The sequence below is a fragment of the Oncorhynchus mykiss genome, chromosome 9, assembly GCF_013265735.2.
Source record: "Oncorhynchus mykiss isolate Arlee chromosome 9, USDA_OmykA_1.1, whole genome shotgun sequence".
Classification (NCBI taxonomy): domain Eukaryota; kingdom Metazoa; phylum Chordata; class Actinopteri; order Salmoniformes; family Salmonidae; genus Oncorhynchus; species Oncorhynchus mykiss.
The window spans coordinates 48382958-48397558 of NC_048573.1; the positions used below are offsets into that span (position 1 = coordinate 48382958).

Sequence of the window (14601 nt, forward strand, 5' to 3'; positions counted from 1 at the left end):
TAGGTGCCCTTCTCACGGGGCATTGGAAAACCTCTCTGGTCTTTGTGGTTGAATCTGTGTTTGAAATTCCCTGCCTGACTGAGGGGTGTGCGTGGGGTACAGAGATACAGTTGAAGTCAGAAGTTTGCATACACCTTAGCCAAATACATTTAAACTCAGTTTTTCAGATTTACTGACATTTAATCCTAGAACAAATCCCTGTTTTAGGTCAGTTAGGACCTTTCGGGTAGCCTTACACAAACTACCCACAATAAATTGGGTGAATTCTGGCCCATTCCTCCTGACAGAGCTGGGGTAACTGAGTCAGGTTTGTAGGCCTCCTTGCTCGCACACGCTTTTTCATTTCTGCCCACAAATGTTCTATGGGATTGAGGTCAGGGCTTTGTGATGGCCACTCCAATACCTTGACTTTGTTGTCCTTAAGCCATTTTGCCACAACTTTGGAAGTATACTTGGGGTCATTGTCCATTTGGAAGACCCATTTGTGACCAAGCTTTAACTTCCTGACTGATGTCTTGAGATGTTGCTACAATATATCCACATCATTGTCCTTCATCATAATTTTCCTAGTGCAGCAAAGCACCCCCACGGAATGATGCTGCCACCCCCGTGATTCAAGGTTGGGATGGTGTTCTTCGGCTTGCAAGCCTCCCCCTTTTCCCTCCAAACATAACGATGGTCATTATGGCCAAACAGTTCTATTTTTGTTTTATCAAACCAGAGGAGATTGAAAAAAGTATGATCTTTGTCCCCATGTGCAGTTGCAAATCGTAGTCTGGCTATTTTAGAGCGGTTTTGGAGCAGGGGCTTCTTCCTTGCTGAGCGGCCTTTCAAGTTCTGTCGATATAAGACTCGTTTTACTGTGGACATTGATACTTTTCTACCTGTTTCCTTCAGCATCTTCACAAGGTCCTTTGCTGTTGTTCGGGGATTGCACTTTTCGCACCAAAGTACGTTCATCTCTAGGAGACAGAACGCGTCTCCTTCCTGAGCGGAATGACATCTGCGTGGTCCCATGGTGTTTATACTGGTGTACTATTGTTTGTACAGATGAACGTGGTACCTTCAGGCGTATGGAAATTGCTCCCAAGGATGAACCAGACTTGTGGAGGTCTACAATTTTTTTCTGAGGTCTTGGCTGATTTCTTTTGATTTTCTCATGATGTCAAGCAAAGAGCCACTGAGTTTGAAAGTAGGCCTTGAAATACATCCACAGGTATACCTCCAATTAACTCAAATGATGTCAATTAGCCTATCAGAAGCCTCTAAAGCCATGACATCATTTTCTGGAATTTCCCAAGCTGTTTAAAAGCACAGTCAACTTAGTGTATGTAAACTTCTGACCCACTGGAATGGTGATATAGTGAATTATAAGTGAAATCATCTGTGTCATGCACAAAGTAGATCTGCCAAAACTATAGTTTGTTAACAAGAAATTTGTGGAGTGGTTGAAAAATAAACACTAGTAGTGCACACAGAGTGAGTCTTTGCAACTTATTATGAGACTTGTTAAGCACATTTTTACTTGCAATAACAAAGGCGTCAAATACGTATTGACTCAAGACATTTCAGCTTCTAATTTGTAATTAATTTGTAAAAATGTAGAAAACACATAATTCCACTTTGACATTATGGGATATTGCATGCGCCAGTGACAAAAAAAATCTACATTTAATCAATTTTAAATTCAGGCTGTCACACTACAAAATGTGGAAAATGTAAAGGGGTGTGAATACTTTTTGAAGGCACTGTATAGTAGACAGGATCAGGCCTGTCACACACCTTGTTATATCCAATAAGGCGCTTGTGTTTCACCAATGGTCAAAATATAAAACTGATCATCCACTTCCGATTGAGAAAAACAACATTCTGACTAATTCCTAATAACTCATGGGACAGCCTCAGTTTATCCACCAAATCCATGAAAAAACACATCCCAGTAGCCTTATCTTTGTATCCAGGACTAGAGCTCTGCGAGGTCATGTTTTTTGGTCTCTGACAGCCTCCTGATAGACAAGTTAATACAATGCCAACAGATTAAATGTATCTATAGTCGGCATAGCCGACAATGCCACACCAATAATCCCTGGCAATACTGTTGATTCTAAGGATACATTCATGCTGCCATCTCGTGGCTAAATGTAGTAACCACAATTAAATTGCGGTACCATTGAGAAGTATAATAACTAGCATGAAGACTTAAGGCTGAACTTTTTCACTATTTATCCATTTTGTATTTCTAACAACCATTGGTCTGCAGCACACTCCTGTTAGTGAATAATCATGAACTATAAGTTGAAGCACATGAAAGCATGTACACATCACATCGACTGCATCTTCATTTCCGTCTACCATTGCAGTAAAAGCAAAACGTGTCCAGCGCTAGTGAAAGATCAGCAAGCAGATTGAGTGTAGTTACATAATACAAACCATCAACATATGAGACAACCAGTGAGAGGGTTACTCCAGAGCACAGGAGGCTGTTGAGGGGAGGACGGTTCATAATAATGACTGGAACGGAGTGAATGGAATAGTATCAAGCAGCGTATTTGACGTGTTCGATATCGTTCCATTTATTCTGCTCCAGCCATTACTATGAGCCCGTCCTCCCAAATTAAGCTGACACTGGTTGCTTGTGCTCCAGAGGTAAGGTGAACTCTGAGGGTTATGTAATGTACCAGCAAAAACACTGTTTATCAGTGAATCGGAGGACAGTTACAGTTTTACAGACTGTCTGAATCTCATTGGCCGGCTCTGCGTTGATGGGCTCTGAGTTAATTAAGCACTAAGACCCGAGGGGTTGTGGTATATGGCAGAAATACCACGGCTAAGGGCTGTTCTTAAGCGCGACGCAACGCGGAGTGCCTAATACAGCTCTTTGCCGTGGTATATTGGCCATATACCACAAACATCCGAGGTGCCTTATTGCTATTATAAACTGGTTACCAACATAATAAGAACAGTAAAAAATAAATGTTTGTCATACCCATGGTATACGGTCTGATATACCATGGCTGTCAGCACATCAGCATTCAGGGCTCAAACCACCCAGTTTCTATTATAGATTGTATTATTATTTCAAGAATCTGACTATATTTTGACTAGTATTTTTGTCATTAGTTTACATTGTTCTGCTAAAAGAGCAAAGTAAATTGTACTGCCAAAGATGGTATGGTTGCTGTAACATTGACCTTGACCAAAAAATACTTTAACAGCTGCTGTTCATGGTTGCTGGCTGAACAGCAACAGCATACAGTACTGTGCAGCCAGCCTGTCCTTAACTCACCCCTCTTGCCACTCCCCTCCTTTCCCCTCAGCGCCCTCAACCATTGGATGCCCTCCTGTGAATCACATACTAGCAGCCAAACAACTGCCAGGGGTAATACTGGCCCAGGTCCTGCATGGCTAAACCTAAATCAGGCCTGAACTTGATCCAATGTCGTCCCTCGTCTTTCCCTTATCACAAACTTTGACGGTTCGCATTTTCTCACTCTCTCTTGGTCACACTATTTCAGCCTTTCGCATGGCCTCTCTGTATCTCACTCTCTCTAGGGATGTTTTACTCTTCACTGTGAAAGCAACTCTTCTTTTAGATCCCTCCTTCTTGTATAAACTGACCCAAAGTTGACCTGTCTGCATTCCAATGGCTCCCTCTTTCTGTCACTGTGGAGTTTTCTGTGAAGGTGGAAAGGAGAAGATTATTAAAGAGAGTTTTCAGGAGCCTCAAATATAGGGTCTGTGAAATATGTTTTACACTGCAACCCTAGTCCTGGTCCAGTCTGCCAGTAGCATCACATGCTTTCTCAGATTGTTTACTTGCACTAGTTTAGTCTCTCTCGGTCTAAACTCTCACCCGCCTCCTCCCAGCCTCTATCCCTCCCCTTCTCTCACCCGCCTTTCCTGGTCAGTGTGATTGTTTGTTGGCGATAAGATCCAAGGGTGAGACACAGTGACAGTGAGCCAGAGCAAAGTGAAGAGGGGCTGCTCTTATTTCTCCGTCTTTTTTTCCTAAAGGTCCACTCTCAGGACAACTGTGAGTAGCTGAAGGCTTCCGAACTTCTGGGGTCTAACAGGACTGGCTATTTGGGTCAGGTAGGGGCGGGTGGGGCGGTCATTTAGACCCTTTACTTGAATCAGGAGCGGGCATGCAGAGTTAAGTGAACTCTAACACAGATTCTGCAGACAGACTTCTAGAATACAAAAAAGTTTTCAAATGCGCGACAGGCATGATCATTGGTAACATACCAACTCAGGCTGTTCTGGGAGGGAAAGTGAAAGGGATTGTGTTAATAGCATGCAGTGCTGTATTTGGTAACAAATAATTGGCATCTCTCTCAATGCCTTTTGAGATGATGCATTAGGGCATTGGGGCATATGTGTCAACTCAAGACTCCACAAGTTAAATTTGTAAACATCTCCACAACAGAAGACAGACACAACTCCATATTTGGACATCAATTCACACTGTACTCCTTGATAATATGTCTGCACAAGATAGTTTCTTTGTGCATTTTATAGAGAACAACACTCAAAAGTAATGTCAAACTCTTTTGCATAAAGGTCTCATAAAGTGGGTAATGTAATGGATGTGTCTGTTTGACAGTCCACCAAACTGTGTGTGGAGGTCATTAAGGACGTGGCGACATGGTTGCTGATGTTGACCAACTGCCAGTTTCCACCATTTTTATTGGCTTCAGTATGTGTGTGTGTGTGTGTGTGTGTGTGTGTGTGTGTGTGTGTGTGTGTGTGTGTGTGTGTGTGTGTGTGTGTGTGTGTGTGTGTGTGAAAGAGAGAGGGAGAGAGAGAGAGAGAGAGAGAGAGAGAGAGAGAGAGAGAGAGTGAGCAACAGTCACCTTGCCATTCATGCTAATAGAGCTTATCTGAATCTGAGAGAGAGAGATAGAGAGACCATATTAGACTCTGCAATACAAACAAATGAGCTTAGGGATATACTACGATGAAAGCCAGATCTACACAGGGTGTTCTAAAGCTAGCCAGATTCAGTTAGCTTCACATTCCAGCTCAGGCTTAACCCGTATTACGACAGTGGATAATGCTCGTCCGCTTGCCGCAAAAGATGCCCACATACTAAGTTTGGTTTGCTCCTGGAAGAACTCAACTAGGTGAAAGTCAAGCATACTCAAAGAACTTCGCTTGAAAAACACTCTTGAGACGCCGTAGCAACAACATAGCCAGAATGATCTAAATCTGAATTTAATTGTGATGTTTTTTTTGCCTAGGTCTTAGTCACGCAATTTTACATCGAACTTATTGTTTGTTGCAGTATTACTCAAGTGAGAAAAAGTGCATGAAAACTAGTTGTCTTGTTAAATGACAAGAAACCCTTAATTGAAGAATCCCATCCATAGTTCCCACTCCTAATAGAAGTAGTACTGTTGACCAATCACTGACGAAGGGGCCTAGACTTCAGCTACCGAATTTCGACTTGCCTCAAGAAAAACTGTTTTGACTGGGAAGCCTGCGAAAGGCTTAACTCGAACAGTCTTGTAACTGCATGTACATGTCACACATGGCTAGTCAAATGCCAAACTCTTCATTGAAACAATGCTGAAACATCAATCCACGGGCGAGTCAGAGACACATTTTAATTTGTGTTGAAATCAAAATGAAAGAAAAGTTATCTTGCAAATTCAGCAGGCTATGGTGTGAAATAGGCTATTAGAAGCGCTGTCTTTCTTTTATTACATATCGTTAATGCCTTCTTTGTACTTTGATGTGCTCTTAGGGATCGGGCCCTTTTTTCAATTTCCGCCTTCAATGACATACCCAAATCTAACAGCCAGTAGCTCAAGACCTGAAACAAGCATATGCATATTCTTGATACCATTTGAAAGGAAACACTTTGAAGTTTGGGGAAATGTGAAATTAATGTAGGAGAATATAACACATTAGATCTGGTAAAAGACAATACAAACCAAAAAACATCAGTTTAAAAAAAAATGGTTTCGTTCCATAGTCTCAAATAGAAGAGAAAGGCCGTACATTGAGATAGGATTCAAGTTGTAATTTAGATGTTGTCCACAAGATTGCAGCAGTGTGTGTGCAAAGTGTGCAGACTGATCCAGTAAAGAATTACATCACTACACAATATTTGTGTCAAGCCTGCCAGGAGTTTGCCCAAATGTGCCGAATTGGTAAATTAATACATTTTCAAGTTCATAACTATAGAGAATATACAAAAATGCTATGGTAATAAAAAAATTACATTTACACACTCCCAGGAATGTGTAGCGCCTGCCGTCCAGAGAGAGCAGGCGCTCCGCATCACGCGACTAGGGACAAGAACTGTGAATTGCTTTGCTCTCTGGAGCAGGTCGCTGTTGAAAGTAGTGATAACAGGGGTGGCATTAAGTGCTGAGGAGGGTGAACTGAAATTGAAGATTCCCGGTGTCTGTGACCCCCATTTTGGGCGACGCAGACCCGGTGGAGAGTGTGGTGAAACAGAGAAGATACTGTCTGTTCTGCTGAGTTTTGATGACAGCTTTTGTCCCGAACCAATTACAGTGTTTTAAATGCCGAGCTTATAGTCATGTTGCAGCAGTGTGTATGAGGGAGATTCCTAGATGTGAGAAGTGTGCAGGAGGGCATGAGACAAAGGAATGTGTAGTATCAGTGGAAAAAGTTGTGTGTGTTCACTGTGGTCCTGGAGATCAGAAGTGTCTGGTGAAAGAATGACAGGTTGAGGTTGCCAGGATCAGAGTAGTGCAGAAGGTGTCGTATGCTGAGGTAGTGAAGAGAGTAGTAGAGGAAGATGGGTCCAGGGTGAAGGATCCTAAGAGGATCCCTGTGAGTAAGCCAAGGCCAATAGAGAATGATAGGAATAATGTGCTTCAGTAAGGTTGGTTTATTAGCTTTAATAGCCTTAGTTTTCAGCTGTACCGAAAAAATTGAACATAAATCACAGAAAGTAGATGTTGTGGTGGCAGTTGCCGAGAATGACTTGGGTGTACAAGATTTTACTGCAGAAGATTTACAGGATGTGTTGAACGATAGTGTCCCATCCTCCCAGGCTGTTGGCATGCTGTAGTATCAGATAGGACTAAGTAGTGGAATAGTGGTGAGGTTTTAATGGGTGTAGGGTTAGTCGGTAGGGCAATTTTCTTCCCTTTTCCTCTTCCCTTCCCTTTTTGTGTCAGTGTTATTTTTTCTATAGTTTGCCACTCTTACAGTAGGTGGCGGCATGCACCTTTAACGCTTGTGTGCAGATGCCATAATACCATAGAAGAAGGTCAGCCTGTGCTTTTTGCCTGTAATGTCTTATGCCTATGGATTTGAAAGAACGTTTTATGTCACATGCGCCGAATACAACACCTTACGGTGAAATGCTTACCTATAAGCCCTTAACCAACATCGCAGTTAAGAAAAATAAAGAGTTTAGAAAATATATATGACTAAATAATAATAAAATAAAAAGTAACAATAAAATAACAATAACAGGACTATATACTGGGGGTACCAGTACCAAGTCAATGTGTGGTCAGGTACAGGTCAGTTGAAATAATTGAGGTAATATGTACATGTAGGTAGGGGTAAAGTGACTATGCATTGATAATAAACCGCGAGAAGCAGCAGCGTAAAAAAGGGGTGGGGGGGGTCAATGCAAATAGTCCGGGTAGCCATTTGATTAACTGTTCAGCAGTCTTATGGCTTTGGGGTAGAAGCTTTTGGATCTAGACTTGAAGCTCTGGTAATGCTTGTCGTGCCATAGCAGAGAGAAAAGTCTATGACTAGGGTGGCTGGAGTCTTTGAACATTTTTAGGGGCTTCCGCTGACACCGCCTGGTATAGAGGTCCTGGATGGCAGGAAGCTTGGCCCCAGTGATGTACGCACTACCCTCTGTAGCTCTTTGCAGTCGGATGCAGAGTAGTTGCCATATCAGGAGGTGATGCAACCATGCTCTCATTGGTGCAGCTGTATAACTTTTTGAGGATCTGAGGACTCACACCAAATCTTGCTCTGCTTTTGCAAATAGCCTTTGAAGTTCCTATTTCATCAGTAACCATTTTTTTTTATGTCATGGTCCAGAGGGGAAGTTTTGGGTTATTGTTAAAATACCTAGTCACCATGAGAGGGAGTCTCCAGAGTTACTGGTCAGTTAAGAGGAGATATATTTTGACGGGGGATAAATCTTGTTCTGTCTCTGTTCCTCACCTGTCTTTCAGATGCTTCACCTGACAACAGGACGTGTGGGGTGCTTGCTTTCCAAGCAAGCGGTGGTGGCACTGACGGGCAGTGGTGCAAGGATGTCAAGCCATGGCCACCACGGTACTATTCTTTGATCAGCTATTTTATTGCATTTACACATTTTCCCATGGTGCAGAGCAAAAAATACACCGTTTTATAATGCTATTCTACACATTTTGTCATGAGGCTAAGAGAAAATGTTACTATTTTAAAGGACATTTCCTGCAATTCTACACTTTTTGTCATGGACCAGATGTTTTTTTTCATTGGTGTTTAATATCTCATCTCAACATTTGTCCACATTTTGTCATGAATTTTGCAGCTTTAAAGCTTAATTCCTGCAATTCTACACATTTTGCTATCATATGCTATCTGGAGGCCCCCAGACCTCCAGTGGGGCCAGAAAAGGAATATGGGGGCCCCGTGGCACGTGCCTTGCGTGGCTGTTTCGTAATCCGTCCCTGCTTTACCACCCAGTGTAGTCTTCTTCTCTGAGGTCCATTATCTCACGTCAGATAGCATGATGGCCGTTTGCACTGATCTGATTTTGTTGAGGGACAAGCGCCACGTAGGAGTGACACCATCTGACGTAAGACAATGCTCTGAGGTCTATAAACCTCTAAACTAGAGGTCGACTGATTAATCGGAATGGCCGATTAATTAGGGCTGATTTCAAGTTTTCATAACAATCGGAAATCTGTATTTTTGGACCCCAATTTTTTTTGTTTTACACCTTTATTTAAATCTTTATTTAACTAGGCAAGTCAGTTAAGAACAACATTCTTATTTTCAATGACGGCCTAGGAACGGTGGGTTACCTGCCTTGTTCAGGGGCAGAACGACAGATTTTTACCTTGTCAGCTCAGGGGATTCAATCTTGCAACCTTACAGTTAACTAGTCCAACGCTCTAACCACCTGATTACATTGCACTCCACGAGGAGACTGCCTGTTACGCGAATGCAGTAAGCCAAGGTAAGTTGCTAGCTAGCATTAAACTTATCTTATAAAAAACAATCAATCAATCAATCATAATTACTGGGTAACTACACATGGTTGATGATATTACTAGTTTATCTAGCGTGTCCTGCGTTGCATATAATCGTTGTGGTGCTTATCGTTGCTCCAATGTGTACCTAACCATAAACATCAATGCCTTTCTTAAAATCAATACACAGAAGTATATATTTTTAAACCTGCATATTTAGCTAAAATAAATCCAGGTTAGCAGGCAATATTAACCAGGTGAAATTGTGTCACTTCTCTTGCGTTCATTGCACGCAGAGTCAGTGTATATGCAACAGTTTGGGCCGCCTAATTTGCCAGAATTGTACGTAATTATGACATAACATTGAAGGTTGTGCAATGTAACAGGAATATTTAGACTTGTGGATGCCACCCATTAGATAAAATACGGAACGGTTCCGTATTTCACTGAAAGAATAAACGTCTTGTTTTCGAGATGATAGTTTCCAGATTCGATCATATTAATGATCTAAGGCTCGTATTTCTGTTTGTTATCATGTTATAACTAAGTCTATGATTTGATAGAGCAGTCTGACTGAGCGATGGTAGGCAGCAGCAGGCTCGTAAGCATTCATTCAAACAGCACTTTCTTGTGTTTGCCTGCAGCTGTTTATGACTTCAAGCCTATCAACTCCCGAGATTAGGCTGGTGTAACCGATGTGAAATGGCTAGCTAGTTAGCGGGGTGCGCGATAATAGTGTTTCAAACATCACTCGCTCTGAGACTTGGAGTGGTTGTTTCCCTTGCTCTGTTCTCATGTTCTGAGCAAGGAACTTATACGTTAGCTTTCTTACATGGCACATATTGCACTTTTACTTTCTTCTCCAACACTTTGTTTTTGCATTATTTAAACCAAATTGAACGTTTCATTATTTATTTGAGGCTAAATTGATTTTATTGATTTATTATATTAAGTTAAAATAAGTGTTCATTCAGTATTGTTGTAATTGTCATTTTTACAAATAAATTTGTAAAAAATCAGCCGATTAATCGGTATCGTTTTTTTTGTTGGTCCCCCAATAATCGGTATCGGCGTTGAAAAATCATAATCAGTCGACCTCTACTCTAAACCCCACCTTACCACCACTCCCTTTACCTCAACCTCCCCTTCACTTGACTTATCTCGTGTCCTATATCTCATGTACTGTAGAGGTGTCCGACTCAGTGGACATGTCACAGCCAATGTACTGGGATCGTCTAGACACCCCTCTGCCAGACAGACCATGGAAGGATGTCCTCGATTCTACGGATAAGAGCCTGAAACAGAAGGAGAAGGGTCCCTGGACTGCGCTGTCCAAGGAGGAGAAAATCGCCTGTAAGCCACTCCCTCTCTCATTCCTTCTCTTGTCACAGCCTTTAATTCTGCTATTCTTAATAGTTCTCCTTCTGTATCCCAGTGTACCGGCTGAAGTTCAACCACACCTATCCTGAGATGAAGAGGCCGTCCCATGAGTGGAAGACGGTGATTGGTGGAATGTTCATCTTCTTTGGCATCACTGGTCTGGTGGTCTTTTGGCAGGGCCACTATGGTAAGATTTCTCATGGTTGATTGCTAAAATTGATAGACTTCCTAAAGCCATTTTCACATGGATGGGCGATTGTTCAGTCCTTAAACTTGCTGTTCTTTTTCTCTTGTGTGTCCCACAGTGTACCCACCCCAACCTCATACCTTTGGTGAGGAGTGGCAGGCTAAGCAGATCCAGAGGATGCTGGATATGCGGATCAACCCAATTGAGGGCTTCTCTGCCCAGTGGGACTACAAGAACAAACAATGGAAGTAAAGGAAGGGAATAGACCGCTGCTGGAAGGAGGAATGGTTCGACTTGACACCTTGAGCCTCTGTTCAGACATCATAACAGCAATCCAGCCATCTGAATCCATTCTCTTACTATTTAATAAATAACTAAAAACGGGTTGTTTCCTTCTCTCTCCATCTGAGAAAACAGTATAATATTATGGGCTGCTTGTCCTCAACCTAATTTCTGCTTTAGTGTTCCTGTGGTAGTGTCTAGTTTGGCCTTAAGTGACTATTGTGAGATGTGCCATTGCCTTGGTGGTCCTGACACATTCAACACTAACAAAGGAATTTCTACTCCAAAATGGTCCACCGTATTCAATGTATAAAACACAACAAAAATATTAAATCAATCCTTGTACCTTTGTTTTCACTCCCTAAAGTCAGTCCCAAAATTGCAGAGAATATTAGCATTTTCTGTAGAAAACTATTAAAAAGTCTAGGAGTGAAGATGGATGGCAAACAAGTTAAAGATCATGTATGGCCGGACGCTCTGAGCAGCTTTACTACAGGCAAGGGACACTATTAAATTAACATTTATGTGAATGTTCTCCTATGGGAACAAGTCATGAATTTTTTAGAGTTTCTCAATGAATGTCTTCTGGCCTTTCCCCTTATCCCTCCCAAAGCACCAAAATAAAATGTCAGTGTCCTCTCCATGTTCCAAATTGGTCGCTGCATGTAATTTAAGACATTACATTGGAATCGTAAGACATAGAAACAGACAATACACCATGGAGTTCCTTGTTTTTTCTCTAAAATCAAATCAAATTTTATTGGTCACATAAGAGAATTAGCAGATGTTATTGCAGGTGTAGGAAAATGATTGTGTTTCTAGCTCCAACAGTGCAGTAATAGCTAACAATTTCACAACACATCTAAAGTAAAGGAATGGAATTAAGAATACATAAATACTTGGACGAGCAATGTCGGAGCGGCATAGACTAAAATGAAGTAGAATAGAATACAGTATATACACATATGAGCTGAATAATGCAAAATATGTAAACATATAACATATAACGCAAAAAAAAAAAATGTACTTACAAATACACAATGCAAAGACGAAATTTAAGACCGTTTGAAGAGACTTTACACCAAATATCGTAACATTTTAAAGTAAATGTTACTAAGCGATGATACCATTTTAATTATTATTTAACCGACTTTAACCCAGTTTCAGCCGATAGTATTTTACAGTTCCAACACGTTTCTGCCGTCCTTCTACCGTTACACAGGTGTTCGCTGCGCGCTAGCTCTCGAAAACCCAGTTAGCTTTGCCCATGGCTGGCTGTGTGAACTCCAATTCCGACACTGTCTTAGAAAAGACAACAATCATCGCTGCGAAAAGCTTTTTGAAACATATGTCCCTTATCTTCCATATGAGCGAGAAATAATCTTGAAATAAAAAAAATACACTTACTGTAACGTTAGACTTACGCAGAACCACACGTTGTGTGCCTCCAGTTGACCAACTACACTTCCCCCCCAGATCAAAGTTTACATTGAGACCGAAGGGAGCAAGGGTCTTTAAATTAAAGATCCAGGCAGCCTCTCGTTTTAACAATAAATCGTAGAGGTCACCCCCTCTCCTAGGGAGGGTGACATGTTCGATGCCAATATAGCGTAGGGACGAAATAGAGTGATGTGCTTCCAAAAAGTGGGACGCAACTGGGTAAATTGAGTTTTTGGACCTAATGGTGCTTCGATGCTCCGAGATTCGTACTTTTAATTCGTTATTTGTTTTACCCACATTTTTACCACAAGGACAAGTTATAAGATAAATAACTGCATTAGTGGAGCACGTGATAACACCTTTGATTGGGATCTGTTTCCCTGTTTGGGGGTGTTTGAAGGATCTACCATTGCATTGAGCACAGCCATTACACTTGTAGTTTCCATCCAGTTGGGGCGCAAATAGACGTTGTGCAGGGATATCTTGGGGTGGTAAATCAGAGTTTACCAATTGATCTCAGATTTCTGCCTCGCGAGAATATGTCCAAAGGAGAGTCCGAAAACACATTACCAATACTGTCATCGGATCTTAGAATGTGCCAATGTTTGTGAACGATTCCTTTAATTTGCTCAGAGCACTTAGAATAGCGGGTAGTTAGAACGCAAGAATGCTTCTTTTTGAGAGACTGACCTTGAAAATGGTCATGTTTTGAATTTGCTCAATGGCAGTATTAATCTGACCATTTTTGTATTGTCTCCTTTGCCATTTGTAAATCCACTCACGACTCGTAGCTGCATAGTCCGTTTGTTTGTGTTGTTGGTATTGCTTTGTGTTGTTGGCTAGCTTAATGTTCTGGACGGTAGCGAGCTAGTACTCACTCGAGTGACTGCTAGCATCGTCATGGAAAGGGGCATGACTGAAGACATACAATATTATGTTATTCTAAGTAGTGAGAACACTAGGAAGCAGACTATTTTGAAAAGTAATCTTTAGACATGTGGTACTTATCTTAAATGTAGTTTTGTAATTTACTAAAACAAATTGCGTTTGAAAAAGGTCAAGTTTTCGCTGTGAGCCAATGGGGTAACCTAGGTAACCACAGGTTGTTTCCCCCACAGGTGAACAGGGTTGCGACATTCTATCTAATACCGACAGGGTCTATACTACACTGCTCAAAAAAATAAAGGGAACACTAAAATAACACATCCTAGATCTGAATGAATGAAATATTCTTATTAAATACTTTTTTCTTTACATAGTTGAATGTGCTGACAACAAAATCACACAAAAATGATCAATGGAAATCAAATTTATCAACCCATGGAGGTCTGGATTTGGAGTCACACTCAAAATTAAAGTGGAAAACCACACTACAGGCTGATCCAACTTTGATGGAATGTCCTTAAAACAAGTCAAAATGAGGCTCAGTAGTGTGTGTGGCCTCCACGTGCCTGTATGACCTCCCTACAACGCCTGGGCATCCTCCTGATGAGGTGGCGGATGGTCTCCTGAGGGATCTCCTCCCAGACCTGGACTAAGGCATCCGCCAACTCCTGGACAGTCTGTGGTGCAACGTGGCGTTGGTGGATGGAGCGAGACATGATGTCCCAGATGTGCTCAATTGGATTCAGGTCTGGGGAACGGGCGGGCCAGTCCATAGCATCAATGCCTTCCTCTTGCAGGAACTGCTGACACACTCCAGCCGCATGAGGTCTAGCATTGTCTTGCATTAGGAGGAACCCAGGGCCAACCGCACCAGCATATGGTCTCACAAGGGGTCTGAGGATCTCATCTCGGTACCTAATGGCAGTCAGGCTAACTCTGGCGAGCACATGGAGGGCTGTGCGTCTCCCCAAAGAAATGCCACCCCACACCATGACTGACCCACCGCCAAACCGGTCATGCTGGAGGATGTTGCAGGCAGCAGAACGTTCTCCACGGTGTCTCCAGACTCTGTCACGTCTGTCACATGTGCTCAGTGTGAACCTGCTTTCATCTGTGAAGAGCACAGGGCGCCAGTGGCGAATTTGCCAATCTTGGTGTTCTCTGGCAAATGCCAAACGTCCTGCACGGTGTTGGGCTGTAAGCACAACCCCCACCTGTGGACGTCGGGCCCTCATA

General features: G+C 42.1%; 1 protein-coding gene across 1 annotated transcript; it reads left to right on the forward strand.

Moving 5' to 3' along the window:
• Positions 1-3809: 3809 nt before the first annotated feature.
• Positions 3810-11142, forward strand: LOC110532257. Its single transcript, XM_021615992.2, has 5 exons — positions 3810-4033; positions 8184-8286; positions 10380-10544; positions 10627-10758; positions 10877-11142. Exons 2-5 carry the CDS (start codon positions 8184-8186, stop codon positions 11008-11010), a joined length of 534 nt encoding a protein of 177 aa, XP_021471667.1. The 5' UTR covers positions 3810-4033; the 3' UTR covers positions 11011-11142.
• The last annotated feature ends 3459 nt before the right edge of the window (positions 11143-14601 follow it).

What these genes read in the sequence shown, in the direction of transcription:
- LOC110532257 (XM_021615992.2), top strand. Translation starts at nt 8,184, where the DNA reads ATGCTTCACCTGACAACAGGACGTGTGGGGTGCTTGCTTTCCAAGCAA. An exon ending in CAAGGAGGAGAAAATCGCCT is followed by an intron (nt 10,545 to 10,626) that starts GTAAGCCACTCC and finishes TCTGTATCCCAG; the next exon opens with TGTACCGGCTGAAGTTCAAC. An exon ending in CTTTTGGCAGGGCCACTATG is followed by an intron (nt 10,759 to 10,876) that starts GTAAGATTTCTC and finishes TGTGTCCCACAG; the next exon opens with TGTACCCACCCCAACCTCAT.